Source organism: Limanda limanda, chromosome 2 (genome assembly GCF_963576545.1).
Source record: "Limanda limanda chromosome 2, fLimLim1.1, whole genome shotgun sequence".
Lineage (NCBI taxonomy): Eukaryota > Metazoa > Chordata > Actinopteri > Pleuronectiformes > Pleuronectidae > Limanda > Limanda limanda.
In genome coordinates, this window is record NC_083637.1 from 27695888 (window position 1) to 27716703 (window position 20816).

The 20816-nt window shown below is 41.2% G+C and overlaps 2 protein-coding genes across 3 annotated transcripts; one reads left to right on the forward strand and one right to left on the reverse strand.

Annotated features, from left to right (window-relative positions):
• Window positions 1–4113: 4113 nt before the first annotated feature.
• Window positions 4114–10353, forward strand: scoca (short coiled-coil protein a). The gene is made up of 4 exons (XM_061083526.1): window positions 4114–4195; window positions 5368–5439; window positions 5527–5607; window positions 7638–10353. The coding sequence occupies exons 2-4, from the start codon at window positions 5421–5423 to the stop codon at window positions 7778–7780; spliced, it is 243 nt and encodes an 80-aa protein (XP_060939509.1). The 5' UTR covers window positions 4114–4195; window positions 5368–5420; the 3' UTR covers window positions 7781–10353.
• Window positions 10354–10410: 57 nt separating this feature from the next.
• Window positions 10411–20739, reverse strand: clgn (calmegin). 2 transcript variants are annotated; one of them, XM_061083993.1, is made up of 15 exons: window positions 20578–20739; window positions 18321–18590; window positions 18092–18165; window positions 17861–17919; window positions 16206–16347; window positions 15936–16011; window positions 15625–15817; window positions 15252–15441; window positions 15043–15156; window positions 14803–14959; window positions 13912–14127; window positions 13649–13765; window positions 13403–13538; window positions 13113–13294; window positions 10411–11712 (listed from the first exon to the last, which is right to left on the reverse strand). In XM_061083993.1, exons 2-15 carry the CDS (start codon window positions 18588–18590, stop codon window positions 11641–11643), a joined length of 1998 nt encoding a protein of 665 aa, XP_060939976.1. In that variant the 5' UTR covers window positions 20578–20739; the 3' UTR covers window positions 10411–11640. The 2 variants fall into 2 exon arrangements, with proteins under 2 accessions (XP_060939976.1, XP_060939968.1); XM_061083985.1 differs by having other exon boundaries at window positions 10411–11715.
• Between the last annotated feature and the right edge of the window lie 77 nt (window positions 20740–20816).

A 20816-nucleotide genomic window follows, 5' to 3' on the forward strand; every position in this document is an offset into this window, starting at 1 on the left:
CCCTAATAATAATAAGAAATAATCCTTACAATAACAATAGGGACCTCCCTGACCTTTGATCAGTGCTCGGGCCCTAATTAAGTACAAGTACATCAAAGTAAAAATGTGGAATATGGCCAAAATGGCCACTAAATGCAAAATAGCAGGCTTCCTGTTGTGTTTTTCCACTTGCACCTACAGACTTTTTTGTTTGTCTGGTCATGATACACCTGTATATTGATTTTTGTGAAGACCGGTCAATGTGACCACGTTCCAGGGGTCTCGGGGGCACCGTTGAGCCATTTTGCGACGCCCATTGAAAATTCCTTCAGAATACGTAAATTTTCACCACTTTCTAACTTTCTGCAAATTTTGGTAAGAATTTGAGCATGGTAAAGCCCTCAAAAAGCCAATTCATTTGCCTGAATAATAATAATCCTTACAATTTCAATAGGGTCTCACCTGACCTTTGATCAGTGCTCGGGCCCTAATAATTTTTTATATCTTTCTTGACAGTTTTGTATGAATAAGCACATTTGTAGCATTGTGTTACAAATCACACCTGTTATAATTTTTTTTTACAAATTATCACTTATAAAAGTTTTTAGGAAATCCTTAACTGTTATATCTTCAAATCATGTCTCGTTTGTACTAACCACTACCATTGTAAAAGTTTTGAACTAATCATGACCTCTGTCCCATGTTTATACAAATTATCAGTTATGTAAAAAGTCAACTCTTTCACATTTTTAAATGACCCTATTACATTAGAACTAATCACCAAATCTGTAGCATTTTTAACAAATCATAACATCTGTTACACTTTTTGAACAAACTTTTTTTCACATTTTTGTACAATATTTGCGTTTAACGTTGTCCTGTCGATGAAAACAAGTTATCTTTTTCTTTGTCTGTAGATGTCTGTAAGTGTGAAGCCTGGCATTGCATCCTGTTCACCAATGTACTGTAATCTGGTGTATAATTTGACACTGCAACTCGGAGTGAAGCTTGTAGATTTGCTTCAGCTTGTATCAGTATAGAGCAGTGCGTGGTTCTCAAACTTTTTCTGTCATGCCCCACTTTGGAGCTAGAATATTTTTCATGGCCCACCCGCTCCCCTGCCCCAACAAAATTATGACAAAATGGGCCAAGTTTAACATGTGTATTTACATAAAATACACATGAACATTAAATTCACATTACTTTCAGGAATTTCTGATGTGCAAATAAAAAGCCTTTTTCAAACAACTTTTTGTGATATTTGCCACTTTTTTCAAAGAATAGTGCAATAACTTTGCTCAAAATTCAACTTATCCATTCATACTAGTTTGTTCATCATCAGATAAATAGTAAACAACACTGACTCAATATTCACTTGATTAGAGGTTTATGTGTATATGAGATAGAAATATGACAGATTACAGAACAGTAACTATAGTTTACATCTAACAGAATTCAATACAAGAGACTTATGAAAACAAATACTTATCATAATTTAAGAAAAAGTCCATCCTCTTATTCTTTAGAAGAATTAGGATTTTCCCAACTGAATGAAAAACATGTTCTTACTTTTCTTGTGTTAGTGCTTGATTTGCTACTGGCAGGCTTTTGTGATTTGATCATACAGCTAGGTCTGATATAACAGTCCCTGCCTACTTACCCAACAAGTAACACCAGTCATATTGAATGTCCACTGTGCGACCTGCCATTTTCTAATGTGACATTCCTTCACCTTCTGTTGATATTGGATTTCCTATTGTTTTGCCTTTACACAGACTTTTGTTTGTTGTGGTCCATCTTTCACACTGCTGCTCACAAGTTAATCATACATGCTGGTGCTACTTTTTAAACTTAATTCATTAAATATATTGTGCTAGCTCCTATCAAAACAATGCTTTTGCGTGACATAGACAAACAGATCCGGGCCAATTTATGAAAATCTCCTGACAGGTAGCCAAGAAGCTGAGGAATTGATACCTTAGTGCAGGGGTCACCAACCCTTTTTTAGACTGAGAGGTACTTCAGAGGTACTGAGTAGTACGAAGGGCTACTTGTTTGATACAAAGTTCCTGATTAACAAAGTACCACAGATCACCTTTTAATAATAATAATAATATATGTGAGGAGACTGTCTGATCACGTCAATGTTAATTATTCCTCACAATAATTATTAACAATGATTTCCACAACAATGATGGTAGGAAACAGATATATTAAAACATGCAACATTTATTTCTGTTAATCTGTTATTTAACATTTGAAAGTCAGAGGTATCGTCTCTGATATTTTTATAAATTTCTTTCTTGACAGTTTTAAAAGTTTTTACAAAATCCTTAACTGTCATATCTTCAAATCATGTCTCTTTTTTACTAACCACTACCATTGTAAAAGTTTTGAACAAATCATGAACTCTGTCCCATGTTTATACAAATTATCTATACTATTACATTAGTACTAATCACCAAATCTGTACCATTTTTAACAAATCATAACATCTGTTACACTTTTTGAACAAATTATTTTGTGCAATATTTGAGTTTAATGTTGTCCTGTCGATGAAAACACGTTATCTCTTTTTTTGTCTGTAGATGTCTGTTAGTGGGAAGCCTGGCATTGCATCCTGTTCACCAATGTACTGTTATCTGGTGTATAACTTGACACTGCAACTGGGAGTGAAGCTTGTAGACTTGCTTCAGCTTGTATCAGTATAGAGCAGTGCGTGGTTCTCAAACTTTTACTGTCATGCCCCACTTTGGAACTAGAATATTTTTCATGGCCCACCCGCTCCCCTGCCCCAACAAAATTATGACAAAATGGGTGACATGTATCACTACATTCCTCTATCAGTCTGTACATTTTTAAAAATAGAGAAAAAATAAATTATTGTAATCACTTTGTTACAACGATTATAAAGCTCAACCAAAAAGAACACATGCATGTGACTGGGGTGTAATAAGTGTCTTCTTAATTTGTTAGGTCTCATACTGTCAGCTGCCAGAGTTTTCAGAACTAAAATACACATTGGTCTCTCCTCATGTCCTCCTTCATTCACTGTGAACCCAAGAGCAAGACAGGCTTCATCATACTTTCTTTTCAACTTGGTTTTTGAACACTGTGTATTGTTTGCCACTGACCGGCTGCTTCACAGTTCAGTAAAGTTGGAAAGATATTTACAGATTCGCACTTCCCGGATCAATAAGTCAAAAGCATAATTCCCACCGTAGCAAGGTGGACAACGGGCTACAGGCCAGTTTTCAACAATATGAGTCGTCCTTCGTGATGGACACATAACATTGGTGTCTATGTACAGCCTGCTGTGAAACGATGTTGTGTCTTTGGGTCTTTGGGTCCTGGAGACAAGCAGTGAGGGTACTTGGGTGTACGTACTGTGTCCTGTCTGTAGGAGACTAACCATTTAAACACAGTGCCCCTGATTCCAAGGCTAGCAAGATGGAATATGAGGAGCTGATGGGATATGGCATTGAAGGTGGCGGTGAGGTCAAGAAGGATGAGGAGGGAAAGTTGACTAGAATCAGCTGCACGGAGGTGATCGTTGCTGAACTAAACCAGGGCAGTTTCCGTTCGGTATGGTGCAGAAACCTGATTGTAATTCTTTGAAGAGGTTATTGTTCTGGAGTGACCTTTGGAGTTGTGTGACTACTTTCTCAAGGATTTCGGTTAGAAATGGTGGATTGGATATTGGCTAGTAGTTGTTTGGCTCGTTGGAGTCTGGTCCATGTTTTTTTTAGGGTCGGTTTGATAATGGCCACTTTGATTAAACCTTGGTCTTAGGGCCGAGACGAATTTGAATGTCTCGGCTTTAGGACACTTGGTAGTAGAGCTGTATGGAATCATTTTATGTTTTTTTCCTGTTGTTTTACTACGTTTAAAGTTTTGATCCCCAGTTACTTCAATTGTATTGGATTTAGCTGCAACACTGTTGTTACCCCCAAAACCCCAAAAGTGTTTTGTGGACTCAAACCCTTCACCCACCCCTCCATCGACACGGTGGCGAGTAGATGAGTTAATTTTCCATTTACGTCAATGAGTGTCTTCACAACCATAGAAAGACAAACGTGTGTGTGTTGCTCCCCCTGTCGGTCAGTGTGCTAACGTGCACTCAGTGAGGTCGTGATGACGACATCGACGGTGCAGTCCAGCTAACATCAGCCCCTCGGAGCCTTCAGTCCGTTTACTGGGTCATTTCTTACCTTAGGTGAGTTGGAACGGGTCACTTGTGTTGTTGTTGTTGTGTGCACTTCTAAATGCTTTGTGGTTAACCTCCAACCAGCGTCTTGAATGTAACTGTAAAGCTAAACGTAGCCAGCTAACAGCAGCCCCGTTAGCTTCTGAGCGTTAGCAACGAGTCCCCGGCCTATGTCGTTTTAAATTGTAATTTAGTCAATGAGTTGCTTTTGAATATGAGCCTTACTACACTAACTAGATATAGTTACTGCGAGTGAGACGCAGACCCAACACTTGGTGTTGTTATTGTTCTGTTTAGCTAACGAGAGAGCTAGCTTACGCGTCCATTATCGGACACCCCCGCGTGTGATCCGCTATTGATCAATAGGTTTGAGAGATGTCTTCTGACAGTCTCCGTGTCGACCGACCCACGATCTCCTCCTACGTGGGACAGTGTATTTTCAAGTGTAGCATGGATTCTTTCGTGTTTCCATGGTGTGACATGGAGTCTGTTTACGGATACCGCACAGTGGGGGGGCTTGTTAAGCCGAGATGAAGATGGATCAGTAGTCGGTCATCAAGATGATCTCAATACTCAGGAGTAAGAGATCACTGACAGAGACACGGGCTGCGTGATGTGGCAATGTACGAGTTCATCGGGTGCAGGGACAGCGCCTCAGCATCATCACATATCTCTGGGTGCGGTGCCTGCTCCCAGCCAGATACCACACACGCGCATGCGCACAGACAGACACAGATGGTACTTCCACATCTGGACACATTCTCGGTCGCATTCTGACAATACTGGAGCGAGGACACAGCCAGAATCAGCCCAGATGTGGAAGTACATGGGTTTGACTGGGGCTGAGAACACAGGTGCCTGGAGCTTTCACTAGAATAATCATGCCATCTGATTTAGCTTAGAATCAACAATGTGTCACCTCTGCTAATATAAGAAAACAGATACACTTATATGGAAGTAATCTTTAAATATATGTAAAATAGGTATCGTTTACACAATTCCCTGTATAGGCTCTCTACTTAATTTATTGGTCTTAATTTACAACATCTGTCTGGACCAGAGTGGCACACTTTATCAAAACAAGCAATGATGGAGAAATCCTCAGGTCCTGGTATTTGTGTCCTATGTAATTATCTTATCATCACTGCTGTAGCTGCTTTAATGGAGCTCTTCTTTTTCAGAGGACGGTGAATCAGCAGTCCTGTATACTAAACAGGAGAACGAGCTTTCCATCATGAACTGCGACATAGATGGTACGTCTGCTCACATGTGCAAAACAGTATGAGAACATTAGATGTGTGTCGATTTTGTGTCTAAATGTTTGTTTGTGTGTATTTTAGGAGACATGGAGAACCAGGTGGAGATGGAGGAGAAGACGAGGTTAATAAACCAAGTTTTGGAGCTTCAGCACACACTTGAAGGTAAAACACACACATCCCTCTGTGTCTGTGTCTTCTCTTGGGTTGGGGAACCCCCCTCCCCCCGACCACATGATTTGTTAAAGGCTTCAGAACAGATCTAACTGGGGAGCCTGACTTGTTAACAGTCAGACCCTATTTTAATCATTTAAATCAGAGGGAGCACAGTGTGATATGAAGAAAATTCACATACCCTGATAGAGGTCATTTCATTTCCAGACAACCTAAAATTGGGGTTTTGTGACAATGAGATAAATGAGAATAATAGGAAACAATATACATTTCCTGTTGTCTCACCATATAAATCCTACTGACTTGATGAGAAATCCCTGAAAGTCTGTCAACTCTCAACCTTAGTATGTAAAGTACCTTGAGGTAATGTATATTATAATTTGGCGCAATGCAAATAATATTGAATTGAAAGTCTTAAATGTAACTTGTAGAACACTGTGCTTGGATGATAACACTTTCACCAAAAGTCGTTTCACTCCCTACGTGTACGTCCCAGTTCTACACAGACAACCTCAAACACTGTTTCAGCATTGATGTTTGAAATTGCTGCACGTTTCACTCTGTGCTGCTTCCCTGTTCTCTCCGCTTCTGCTCTGCTCTCTTGATATAATCATCGATGCTAAATGCACTCACCGCACTTCTGCTTTGCTCTGTCTCATCCCTTGTTCACACAGAGAAAATACCACGGAGATAAGCTCCTGGTTTGTTCGGTAGATCACAGACAATCTCAGTTCAAGTGATGATAGTTTGAATGCGATGGAAATCTTTTTCACACAACAGTCAACATCATTTAATGTTTAGTGCTGTGACTATAGAGTAATCTATTGTCTGTACTAGTGGCTTTTTACTCTCTTACTTTACTTTAGTTTATAGGGTTGTTGGTAAATTCAGTGAAGTTTATGCTCCGTCCACACTAATGAAACAAGCCATTTCCAAGTGTTCAAGCCTCTTGTCCACACACAAAATGTCCTTTTTAAATTTAAAACTGAGATTTTTAAAATCATCTTCCAAAGTGCAGACTTTCTGTGTCTCCCTGTGAACGTACAAAACAGTGGGTTTTGGAAACAATGACCTCACGCATGTCCACTGTTGCTTTGTGTATGTCATTGCACTTGTGTGCCAGAAAGGACTTTCTTGGATAAGGTGACAAAACAGATGTCAAATAACTCTTAGACGAGATATAAGTGAAGAAAAAGATGAGCTACTTTTGAAGTTACTACGGCCAATAAGCTCACTGAACGTGCTCATTTGGTTCTTCTCTGGTATCAGATGGTTGATGCACACGTTATGGCCACCTACTGGCTCGGCATGCTTGTTTGAGCATTTGCAGTCGTTTCTTTGTGTTCTCGACTGGATTCAATATGTTGACATGAGTCATATATTGGTTGAGTAGCTTCAAATCAAAATCAAATCAAATCAAAGTTTGTCACATGCACCAATGACAGCGTCATTGGAGAAGTGAAATTCTTGTGACCTGGCAGGCAACATCTACGCAGTAGACAGGCTTTACAAAATAAAAAAAATAACATACCATATAACATATAACCTATAACATATAACATACTAAAATGAAGCAGCCGTTAACTGGTTGAAGGAGTGGGGAATATTAAATTAAATAATATGAATATATGTGTAGTAAGTACGTAGTAAGTGTATTTGTATGGGTGGTGGAGCAGAATGTACATGGTAACGTTTCAGAGGGTCAGTGTTGCTGGTTCAAAAGCCTTACGGTGGAAGAAGCTTTTTTTGAGTCTGGTAGTCCGTGCTCGGATGCTCCGGTAACGTCTGCCAGACGGCAGCAGTCTGTGAATTCCACAGCCTGGGTGGCTGTGGGCCTTGATGATCTTCCGTGCTTCTCTGAGGCATGTTGTGTTTTAGATGCCTTGCACGGAAGGGAGATGGCAGCCAGTACGCTCCGCTCTCTCATACTTCTTTTTCTTTTTCTACTCTAAACAGACCCCAAGAGAGGGCAAGTAGATATCACACGTGTAACAGTTTCCTGTCGTCGATTTCTGTTCCAGACCTGTCAGCACGAGTCGACGCAGTCAAGGAGGAAAACCTGAAGTTGAAGTCTGAGAACCAGGTCCTCGGTCAGTACATCGAGAACCTCATGTCGGCCTCCAGCGTCTTCCAGACCACCGACACTAAGAGCAAACGGAAGTGAGCTGTGAGCCGATATAAAACCTGAGGTCTGGAGAGGAAACCCAAGACATGGAGAGGGGTTTGTTTTCTCAACGGACCTGACTGTCTCCTGTAAACTCTCTTACCTGAGTCCAAACTAACTAAATCATTCAAAACATTAACTGACTTTATCGCCTGTCCAGTGGCTCAGAAATTGATAAATATCATGTTTGTGTGGCCCAGGTCTTTTTGGCAGACAAGTTAGTTTCAGTGTTTAAAGATCATTTGTACCATGAGTTTCTTCTTTGTCTGTAAAATAATTCTTAGCTTTGTTTCGCCTGCTTGGTTTTCAGTTTGAGGACAACTCTGACATTTCTGTGTTTTTTTCCCCAACGTTCTCACAGTGTTCTCGTCCTAGCTGATCTGTGAGTGGGCTTAAACAAACCATTAATATTACAAATAACTGTTGGACCACCAACCTCACCTTCAACACTGATTTATTTAATTTATTATTGTACAGTATTTTCTACGTCAGCTGGAACTGAGTTTGTAGTAGCTCTCAGATGTCATGGTGTCTGTGTAAAGCATGACCGTATTCCTCCAATTAAAAGCTGAGAAACTGGACAGTGTTACTGATGATGAAAAAAAACCTTATCTGGCATGTGTGAGTCATACAACTCTGAAATGGTTTTAACGATTTAGCATATCTAATGAAATTGCATTAAAATAATAGTCATTGAAATGAACTTGTTAACAAATAGTATGTGGATACAACTGTACATACACGGAGAGCTCTGCATCAGTGAAAGTAAAAGCACAGTGAAACTAACGGTTTTGTTAGAAAGCACTCCTTAAAGCTGTAAAGCTTGACTAACATCAGTGATGATTGAGTTTGAAATCACCAAGACCTGGTGTTAATATCCGTCCTCAGAGATCTGATCAGAAGTAGACAGCTTCAAATATGTGTTTCACACCTGAAATTAAAATGCGTCCCGAATGTGTCTCACTTCCCTGCTCTATACACAAATAAGCATTCACGTCATTTGTGCTCGAAATAATGTTGTTTTAACCCAGTCTGAGTTTACAGCTGTGTTGTATGAGAGACACTGAGTTAGGAGCGACTGAGTGATGGTCATGGTGTTGGAATAATTGTAAAAATGAGTTCCCAACTGGGAAATTTCATGTTAATTCCACCTCAAGGCAACCTGGAGAGGCCCTGAATAATCTTGGTATACAAGTTGTGTACTTCATCATAAACTAAAGAACATAATTGTACAATCAGCTATAAGTAGTAGCTTTTAATGTGAACTACCTGTCCATCCCTTACACTACACTTTAAGTCAATACAGACATTCTTATGATTTAATGTTCAGATTTTTTAAAGTATCTAAATATGCCTGTCTCACCTGATCCTTCCTTTGCTGTGTTGTTATGAAAATATTTTAAGGTGTCACTGTGTTGTTTAAATGCGCTTAACACATAAATTAAACACATTTAGTTGTCAGTGTTTTTCTACATTCTGACATGGAAACTTACAACGGAACAACTCATAAAATGGGAACCTCTGATGAGCATGTGAATGCAGTGACTCAATTAACTGTGTGCAGCTCTGCTATGGAATCATATTTCTAAAATAAAATAAATCAATGTGGTCAAGGTTTGAGCACTGAAGAATAAAAGTACTGACAGTTCATAATAAAACTGTAGCAGGTCAGAGGTAGGCGATACTTCATTTGTGGTCCAGGATGCATTTGTGCAGACACTATATAATGTGGTCACAACTCTGAATGTGATCAGATCTAAGGACAGGGTAAAAGCTGACCACTTGTGACTGGATCACTGAGGATGGATATTAACACCAGGTCTGAACAGGGTCCATGACACAAGACTTTCTGTCTGAGCTTCAAAGTATCTGCAACCCTTTAAAATGATCAAGTCATACATTCATACGTGACTTTAATGCAAAATTTATGGAGTCAGTGATTAGGTCACAAAGACAAACTCTGTATGTTAGTTTGTGTCCTTCTGCTGATTTAGTTACAAGGAGGAGGAGATTAGAGGCAAAACGAAAAAACCAACCAGATACTTCCTCCATTAATATGAAGAACAAAAGCAGTAAAGAGGCCTTGAGTGCTTATTGATCCACTAAGTCAGGTCTGGAAAACATCTCCTGCTAGAGGATGGGTCTGACCGTAAAATGTGATAATGTCCTGACTGTACAGCAGAGGAGGGTGTGTCCTTTGCTGCCTCAGTTAGAAACATAAAGGGATAAATGGTCGTCAGAGATAAAAAAAAAAACAAGCTTATAATTCCCTTTAAACTTAAGTATCCAGTAGAATAACATCTAGAAATCAGTGATGTGTTTGTTAACATCCAGGGACTGAAGTGCTGTTGGAAAGTGATGTTACAGGAGGCTTCAAACAATGTATATGCTGTAATCTATTAAGGTTATTTACGTTTTTTTAACAGTTGTACAGTCAGTAGTTCATTCATTTGTCTGATGTGCTGAATATGTCCTAGCTGCACACACCCTGGTACCATCTTGTCTTGTGTGTAGACACCCTGCACCTTAGCATTATAAATATTTGTTTCTGTTTTAATAAAAACCTAAGATCACCTCATTCTCTGGGTCTTTTGTCACCTATGCAATTCAACATTTGAACAGACGATGTCTTTGTATTAAATTGTTTTTATTTTCAAGAGCAATGTACAATTTGCAAACAAATGTAAACGGCGTGTTCTGCCAGATGCTTCTGGTAAGAATGAACTACAAAAGCTTGAAACAATAATATAAAACAAATAAATTAGCATCAACTTCTTTCCCAGCATCTACCTAGAGCCTAACTCCAACCAGTCTAGATATTATGGGAAAGCACTGCTGTGTGCTGCTGACTGAATGAGACATGTCCATCCAGAAACCCCCATATTCATTCTGTCTTTGACAAAATGATCTATTTCTTCTACAAGCGATGATAAACATTTCAAACAAGCTGAAGCTCAGAATAAGGTCATCAGTGGCATCTTCAGAACACTGCCTCAAGTCATTCAAAACACTGCATTAATAAAACAAAGTTTAAACAAAACCAATAAATAGGGTTATGTGCTAAAACTCGATTTTTGAACAGCTATAACTCAGTAAAAAACACAAAAGAAACTGATGCTCCTGACAAACTTGCTAAAATCTACAGAACATCCACTTTTAAAGAGGTAATAATATATGAAACCTAAGCTGAGGCGACTTCCCAGAGACGCTCTGAAAATGCAGAGACATCTCACACAGCCTGGCGTCCTCTGGCCTGTTCTCGTAACCCAAACTATTTCAAATAGTGAAGGAACCGTGTCCTCCCACAAGTTCATTATAAAGAAAGGGCACCAGAATAAAGTCTAACGTCTGAGATGTAGTCCCTACGATATGCTGTGAAATGGTACAAAAGACTGGAGTCGGCAGCAGAGCACAGACTGTGTGCTGCCTTCCCTCTCAGAGGTGACAGATCTATGACGGTGCATGTTCAGCGAGAAGACTTACGGCAAACACGGGAGGGGGGGGGGTGGATAGGCTGACAGGCATTTTGACAGCAATGAGCTTATAGAGGGGTGGGGTGAAGAAAGCGTGGAAGCTCAGAGGGCAGGAGGGGAAAACAGCTAAATGCACAAAATCTCTATGATTCATGTGATGGTGGACTGAGTCGACGAGGAGTTAAAGGATGTGGTGTGGGAGACTGTGGACCTGTGGGGGGTGAAGCAGAGGGATGGGCGAGATGTGGATGGGGCAGCCAGGATGACTGCAGGCTACCAAGTGGGTTTTGAGGAATTACATGCGGCTCCGCTCAGAGAGGGGGGAGCGGCGGCCATCTCCACCCCTCTAGGGGGAGCGAGGAGACAGTAGGCGTGACCTTCATCTCTTCAGTCTTTCCGTACCCGCCTCTTTCTCACAGCTTGTTTTTGGCTCTCCTCGCCGACATCTTCACCCTCCTTCTGCTGGTGGAGAGAAAAAAGAAAAATAAACGGATGAGACCTAAACATCATCCTAGTTTTATTAATGGAAATTTGTATCGAGTCAAGCCTTATTTTGAAAAGACTGTACATGTCGAGTAGTGGTGGGGGAAAAAAATCGATTCTGTTCAGTATCGCGATATTTCGCGCACGCAATTATATCGATACAGTAGCACAAAGTATTGCAATATATATTATTATTTTTTAATACTTCATTTACAATTTTTGCAATATTTCATTATATATGTAACAGCCCCTGGCTGGCAAAGCATAACGAGGAGAGTTTCAAAGTTTAAGAGATACCTGAGCATTCCAGGCCATAGTGTGTCTGCTGAAAGGATGTTCTCCACTGCAGGAGATATAGTAACGGCCCACAGGAGCACTTTAACATCTGAGCAAATTTCAAATTAGTTTTTAAAAAGGAACACCATGGAACTACTTTGCATGTTGTTCCCTGTTTTATCTTGTACGTGATGGTTAACATGAACATAGACACTGGTGTGCACGAGTGTTTATCATGTGTTCCTCGTCTCACACTAAATCTAGTCATCTAAACAATTGATATTAAAATATATGACACACTATTTGACATCTGAGCCACTCGGGGGGAGTAGAAACAAGTTGTGTACGAAACAATATTTTAGCTCCTTTAAAATGTATCCTGTTAAGGAAAGCAGACATGCAGCAACATTCGTTTAGTATTGAGTTTTTAGATCCTCATGCCAACTTCCTGCTATCTATTTTGGCCTCTTCCAACTTTTTAGATAAACATATCTCGCACTTAAGCTGCTTAATGGTACAAGTGGTCTCCAACTGCTGTTTGGTGCTGAGCAGGATGTTTATTGGTGCGTAAGAATCAGAAAAATCTGCAGCCTCAAAAACAAAGACAATAAGCATGATAAAAACCTCTGTAAAGATGAGGACTCTCAGTGTGTTTGTCACTTCAAACGACATCACTTACATCCAAGTAGTGCTGAATCCTTTGTTAATATATACAACCGGATTTCAGATTAATTGTTACCTGAGTATAGTTGATACAAAACTGGGAATTAAATATTTTGAAAGATTCTTGTTCTTGGATGACATTAAAGCCAACACATAAATCATAACAAGCTGTGACCTCTGTGGTTTTGAGAATCTTAATATAAAGTTTGAAGAATGTGGCCAGATGCCCCCCAGACAAGCTCTGAATGTGGTCTAAGAGATTGGATTAAAGACACATTGAAGAAGCGTTCATTTGAGTTCAGATCTGAAATTAGTGCTTTGGGGATGAATAACAGATGATGTGCAACCTTTTCAAAATGAAAGAAACGTAGAATAAAAACAAAGTAGTATCAGTACATCCTGCTGTGCAGTGAAGAAATACTAAAAGCAAAACCAACCTTGTCTTCTAATGTTCTTTCTGGAGCTTGGCTTCCCTCTTCTCCATCCTCCTCCTCCTCCTCATCTTCTTCTTCATCATCATCCCCCTCTAGATTGTCCCCTCCTACATCTGCATCCTCCTCCTCTTCTTCTTCCTCCTCCTCCTCCTCTTCCTCCTCCTCCTCTTCAGCCTCTTCTGTTGCTTTAGAGCAGGGTAAAGATCAAGACAATGAGGATCAAGAAATACGATCTAGAACAATGTAGCAGTCATTGTAAAATCCTGTGGAAAGTACAGCAGCAGATGTCTGACCTGCAGCTGCTGCTCCTTCTGCAGCCTCAGCAGCTTTGTCTTCCTCATCTGCCACTGCATCCTCCTCTTCCTCCTCCTCTTCTACATCAGCCTGGGGCACATCCACCTTCTTGTACACGTAGTCATCCTCTGGTTTCTGGGACAGAGAGAGAGAGAATTTAGAGGCATTTCTTGTGAACTTGTGCATTACACAGATATATGATCAGAACTATACAATACATTATTTACACAGCAGGTTCATAGTACCTTTGGCCAGCAGAAGAGCACAGCCAGTCCTACTGGCAAGCCTACTGTCAGTATGTAGACCACCCAGAGCCACGGTCGTTCCTCTGCAGCCAACATCAGCTGGGCAAAAATCCCCGGCTGGTGAGATGGAGAGACAAGAGGCCAGAGAGCAAAGGCAGGGATCACTTTCAGTTACAGCGACAGACAGCTTTGTGGGAAATTATATGAACACAGTTTGAAAGTTAAGTATGTGTACAGTTGCCCTAACAAAACAGCCCACTGACCTCATTAGCACTAGCAACCAGTTTCTTCAGCCCCCAGCTGTCAGAGGCCCAGCGGTCGGCCACCTCCTTGTGAGAGGTGATAATGAAGTTGTCAAAGTAGATATCCGAGGTCATGGACCACAACTCCAAGCCCAGGGCGTTGAAAGGTGTCATCCTGAACGGCAGCAGGTCTTCAAAATAGTCAGGGTTATCAATCTTACGTGGCTTCCACACTCCCTTGGAGAAGAAAAATAATTTCAAGCAAGTGTGTTAGGTGGAATGACAAGACCATGAGTTTTAGCACAAACATACAGCATGTTCATGTGATTATAATACATTATTACACTATAACACACGACTTTTCATGTTCATTTTCATAAACCCAATAACCAAGATGCTGAGTAAAAACGCATTCCAAAACCTAAGCATTGTTTAACTAGAATCACTCACTTGGGTTGTATGCCTCCGCCAACCAGTGCAGATTCTGTGAACCTATTTCTACATCCTTTTTTTTTTTTAACCCAGATTCATATAAAAGGTCACTGTAACCTTTACCGTTGACAAGTGAAACATAATCACTTATCTTTGAGTCCAAGTGACCACTGATCGAGACATGAAGAATTTCCCTTTAGCAGTCTTGAGATATCATGTTCAAGAAAAACATAAACATACTTTGCGGGGCCACCGTGACCTTGACCTCTTTGAAGGAATTCCCTCAAGACATTCTTGAGATATATCACATTGACAGGAATGGGACGGATGGACAACCCCAAAACATGCCTCCAGCCACTGGATTTTGCCAGCTCAGAGGCATAAAAACCCGGAACAATAAATGTTAGATCAGTTATCACCGTCTATGTTTGATTTTCTGGATTCATCCAGAAATTTTAAGAAGTCAAAAGCAGCCATTACCTGATAGTTGGAGTTGTCCACTAGTGGGGCTTTCCACTTGCCCTTGTATTGAGGGTTGTTGATCATGGGGCGCTTCCATTCCCCACAGCCAGGAGCAGTCTCACAGGCTGGATTAGGAATCTGTGGTGCCTCCCACTCTCCATCCATCTCCTCATCCCTACACACAGGCAGAGGAGGACTCAATTCAAAGGCTTGTCGTAGGTTTGTTTTTGTGTAACTTTTGTGAATGAGCATAGTTACCAGTCCTCTGGTTTCTCAGCATTTGGGTCAGGAACAAACTCTGCTTCATCGTCCAGCCAACCCTCCGGCTTCAAAGCATCAGCGTCATCAATCTTAGCAGGTGCATCCTCATCCCTGAGACAAACACATCAATGTTTTTATCCCGACTAACATCACTTCTACACTAAAACATGTTAAATCTGTCTATGAGAGCGGGGGGTGGCAGTCACCAGTCATCAGGCTTGACAGCCTCAGGGTCGGGGAGCTTGGTCCTCTCGTCCCAGTCGTCGGGCTTGGAGTCATTTGGGTCATCTATCTCTTTGGGAGGGTTGACTGGAGGCACCACATCGTGCAGCAAGTTCCCACGGCTCACACTGGACTGATCGATGAGCATCTCATAGCTGTTGTCTGGGTTCAGGACTAACAGTGTGGGGAGAAAACCCTCAGCATTTGAGAATATGTGAGAACAATAATAAAAGCACAGAAAACCAACATGCAGCAACGCAGGTAAGATTGACTTTTTTGGTTTTTACGAGGCACATGGGCTCTGCATAGCACAACCACAACAGATAAATACACAGACACCTCCAATAAGCCTCATACCCAATGTATAGAGGTGAGTCTTCTTGTCCGTGTAGAACTTCTTGAGGTCCACGTCGGCCCTCTTAGCGTGCTTCTCCTCCAAATCTTTGGTCAGAGGATTCTGGTGGCGGAAGATTAAGTGCAGCTTGTAGTCCTCGCCACATTTGTCCGGTCCGAACATAATGGTGTAGGGTGTATGGTCATGGAACTCCTCCTACAGAGCAAATCATATTAGGTTGGAATTTAATCACGAAATCTTGAGTAATTTGTCAAAATCCAGACAGATTTTACTCAGTTCAGAAAGTGGAGCAAAATAAAATATGTATACTAACCAGATCCCCAGCATCTGAGAGCAGTTTGATGTATGCTCCACCACAGTCAATACCATTCTGGAAATTCACCTCATACCTACGAGCAGAACACAAGAAAAAAATTCAACAAGTCATGGTCATCGAGTGCTTCAGTTTTGTTACTTGTTAAGTGCAATTTACAGGTTTCAAATAGATACTTGTATATCCACTGACTACTGCACCTCCAGGAAAAAGCACACTGGCTAGACACTGAAAGCAGTTGTATGTATGTGAATGCCTGTTTGGTCTCACTGTATGACCACAGGATCATCCTGGAAGACGAAGGGTTTGTCCAGCAAAGCAGAAATCGCGTGGTGTTTGGCGCGGGACTTGAGCACCAGGCCCTGGTCTCCAGGAACCTTGTTCTCCTTCAGCTGCTCCACAGCCCACTTCCCTACAGCAGAGAGGAGCGGGTCTGACAGTCAGGCTTTTTATTTACATGGCCACAGCTAGCATGATTATGGTTCTGATAATATTCTACTACTACTTTATTTCAACTACTATGTATGGTTGCACACACTCTGCTTGAAATAGCTTTATTGTAGTCAACAGAACATCACAAATACTTAATGAATCTCCACCAGAGGTGTTGTGATCTCATGTGACAGTAATTGTGTTGCCCAATGAAGTGTTGTAATAAGTTAAGTCCAAAACTATAAACACAACAATGATCATAAAAACAAGTAACGAGTAGGCCTGACACAATAATTTCCATATCGAGTTATCGTATGATATATAAACATTAACTCAATAATTTGGCTGACCTGGATAATTTGGCATTGTGTTTACATGTGAGTTTATCTACATAAGAATGTCACCAACATTTAGCGAGTTGCACCACTTCTCTGTGTCTGAGAGTGAGGCAGAGTTTACACTCACACACTCACAAACATGTCTGGGCTGGCCCTGCCCACTCACTCACAGAGCGAAACACAGTGAAACAGTCGGAGGTGTAGTAAAAACATTGTGGGTTTACGCTGGATGAGAGAGGAGAACCCATTAATGGGGATCTAGGTATGGCGACATGGGTATCATGTTTGCAGGCAGCACAGGACGATAGGAACACACATGCTAAAGAACGTTAACATGTGTGTATCGTTTGCATGTCAATGATATCCTGTGTGCATCAGTTAACCTTGTCAGAGAGGGCTTTCAGTTTACAGTTTGTGAGCAGAGAACACAGAAGCTGAGGTGTCACACACTCAAAAGGAGATGGGGAGGGGGGAATGCTGAGAATGGGGAAGCCAGGGAATCTATCAAATAGTGCACCTTTAACTTTGTACTGTACTAATGCAATCAGTTTGAAATGCTACCAAATTAGCAATTGATTAATACTACTATGAATGTAGCTTCACAGACATCTTTTCCTCAGATCGTTAAGAATAATATAAAACCAGACAGTAGCTGAAGCAGAGAGGAGCTTCTCCAGGCCGAAGCTCATCAAGTCCAACCTGAGGTCCACCTTGTCACAGCAACGACTCAGTGGACTTTCTCTGATAAGTATTAACCAGGCAGTTGCTGGGCAGAATGATGTGATTGATGACTTTTCATCAAGGAAGTATAGAAAGGTCAGGATTTAGCAGTTATGCAATTAATTGCATATAAGGGTGCAATAGTTTGTTGTTATATTTGTGTATGTGTCATACCCAAGGATTTGTGCAATTTATTTTTACTGTGCGTTCTTTGCTATTAATATGTTGTAATGTATAGGTAATAATTTGATTCTCTATTTTATTTGTATGTATTCACTATATTTCCTGTTATTTCACTTGATCTTTGGTATTTATGATTGTTGTGACTGTACATAGTTTTGAAAGTAAATAATTTCATATTTCTATAATTTTATATTTCTGTAAATGTATAGACATAAGATGTGATCGCACATTACATAGAGAATATCTACAAACCGTCATATTTGGCAGTTTCTTCATCTGCGTCCCCCTTCACCATCTTTGACAGCTGCCATCTGTGAAGATCAACAACACAAAACACTTTCATACAAGTGAAGGTAGAACACACACACAAACAAATTTAGAGAACTAATTCTTTAAGTTGATCCATGTCACAATACCATTGTAATGCATGAAAATGTCCTGATATTCTTAGCAGCATGTGTCAGTAAAATTCATAAGCAATACCTTCCCAGCAATCCGTCATCAAACGTTTCTGCAAAGTACACATATCCCGTGGGAACAGGAGTCACATATTTTACCTAGGGAACGAAAAACACAATAGTTAAATATTGTTATACAGGAAACAATTTCCCCAAATAGCAAGCTTTCCAACTATCTCCAAGGTTTAATTTACTGAAATCTAATTTTTTTATTATGCTTATAACCTTTGATTGACTCATGACCAATTCCTAACCTGGAAAGAGACATTTTCATCCATTTCAGCCTTCCCACTTGCTGTGTCCTTGCCATCGGTTTCATCAGACAACTCCTCATCCATCACCATTGCCACATCCTCTTCTTCTTCTTCTTCTGCCATCAGAACCTTTAATTCCTCGTCAAGGCCCATATCGTCATCGACGTCTGCTACATCAGCCTCTGACAGCTCTTCCTGGGCCACAACCGTGGCAACAGCCAGGGAGGACAGGAGCAGCAAATGCCACATCCAACCCCTGTCTAACTTCATCTGTTGAGGGGGGGCAAACATCAGAGATTAGGAGTGAGGAGCAGGGTGTGAACAACAGAGAGAGAGAGAGCAGGGAGGGCATGAATGATACAAATAGAGAATATAAGTGGTAGTGATGAGAGGGTGAGGGGCAGAGATGAGGTCAAATGAACACGAACACAGTGACACTTAATGTCGGGGGTTCTTTAGCTCACATTCCTAATTTCCTTTCCTTTAAATTGACCTCTTCTCTGTGGTGTAATTCCACCAATGAAAATACAAAGAGACATCTGTTTGGTCAAATATAACAAACACCTAGCGTCTTTGAAATGACACTTTCTCCACTTCATTGCAAATCCTCAAGAATCCTAAATTGTAGCAGTTTGTACATGCACACGATTACAAATACACATTGGTCTGTTTCCTAATACCCATTTTAACACCTACAAACATCCTGCTGACATTTAAGTGATCCATTCAACCAAACAACAGGTTCAATGACCTCCTATTGATCAGGCCACAGCTGCTCACTCTTGTTGTGAGCAGCGGGAAATGAAAAGCATCACCGCAGACAGCCCAGCAGCACACTTTCCTTAATTCCTAATTAGCTTTAATTCCCACACTGGCGTTGTCCTATTTGCCAACATCAGAGCTCAGGAGGATCAAAAGGATTCATTGCAGAAATCTTGGCCACATTATATGCAGGAAGAGGTGGATGAAAAAAATGGATTTAGATGTGACAATGTACAAAAACATGCATATACTCAGAAGCCTGATGCGGTTCAATCAACTTAATTTCTCAGATATAGATAAAGAAAAATGGGTTGAGGTGGTGATTCCCAACCAGCAACATTAGCAGTGTAAACCAGTTCTGTGTCTTTCTATTCTAACCATTACATTTAATTGCTGCCATAACAAAAGAGACAACAGCTCTCTGGCATATCTCTGCTTCTTTGACCTATACTCCATAGACGTAAGCGTGGTTTATCAATGTGCACAACATGATGACCTCAAAGGGGAAATTAACCCTTTTGAGGCAAATCCTTTCCTGGCTGAAAACCCTAAACCCCACAGCCTTCTCCTTCCACATGCCATGGTCATGAAGAATGGCATGAAGAGTGACCTGGGCCAAGGGTTACAATTTAAGGTTAATAACAATTTCTGATACAACAAATGCAATTTTTACACATGCAGACAACAGAAATGTGAAGCTCATACACTCCCGGCATCAGACAAGACACGTCTGCGAGTAAATCAAATTAAACTGATGTCACGTGTCAATAGAAATTAATTTAGTAGTTTCACCTGGTACTTATAAAACAGTATGAGTACCAAGTATGAGCCAATAAGCTGACCTGTTCATGTATCTACACTGTGAACTGTTAAGGACAAGCAGGTCCCACCCCCCTGCTTATCTCAAAGGAACAGATTCTGAGTGTGGATGGCAGCTCCTCCAGTTAATTCTGTTTCCCATTAGGCGCCAGTCCTCCCATCTCACAGAGTTGTGCTGCGGCAGCGTCCCTTCCCAGCCTGCGGTTGAGGGACAACGTTGCCACAAAGCTCTTATTTCATTATCATAACCAGATAAGAATAACGTGACGCTGAAAATATGTGAGAACTACAGTGAGAGGGCCAGAGGACGGGGCTGTGGAGCCAACATGGCTGCCACCGAGCACGGCATCGTCCAAACACTTTTGGATAAGTGGCTCAGACTGCAGCACCTGCTGTGCTAGCTGCTGCTAGCTAACAGCACGGCTCACCAATCACAATCAACAGCAAACGTTAGCATAACAGTAGCTTAGCTAGCTGGATGTCGGGCTGAAAAAAATAACCGAACGGGCTTTGGTGGTACATAAAAAAAAACAGAAACGGAGAAAAACGTTTTCTGTAGTGTCTGACCGAAACGTTTTATGAGACCACAGGAATGAGTGGATAGCTCCCGTTAGCTCGCTACATTGGCAGTGATGTCGCACGGGCTGGGATGGGGAGAATGAATGAGGACACGAACCTTGAGCCTTCTTGTAACTCGCGGAGGAAAGTGTCCTGATGAGCGTGTGTTCCCGGGGGACGTGTCTTGTGCGTTTGCACGGCTCAGATACAAGCAGAGCCCGACGTGCGGCGCGGAATCACACGGCAGCTCGCTGGAGAACCCGGACCCACAGTGACAGCTCGGCCCGGAGGACGGCTGACAAGCGAGAGGCTCTGCTGCTGCGCATGCGCTCTGTGGCAGATGGGGAGCGTGACTGA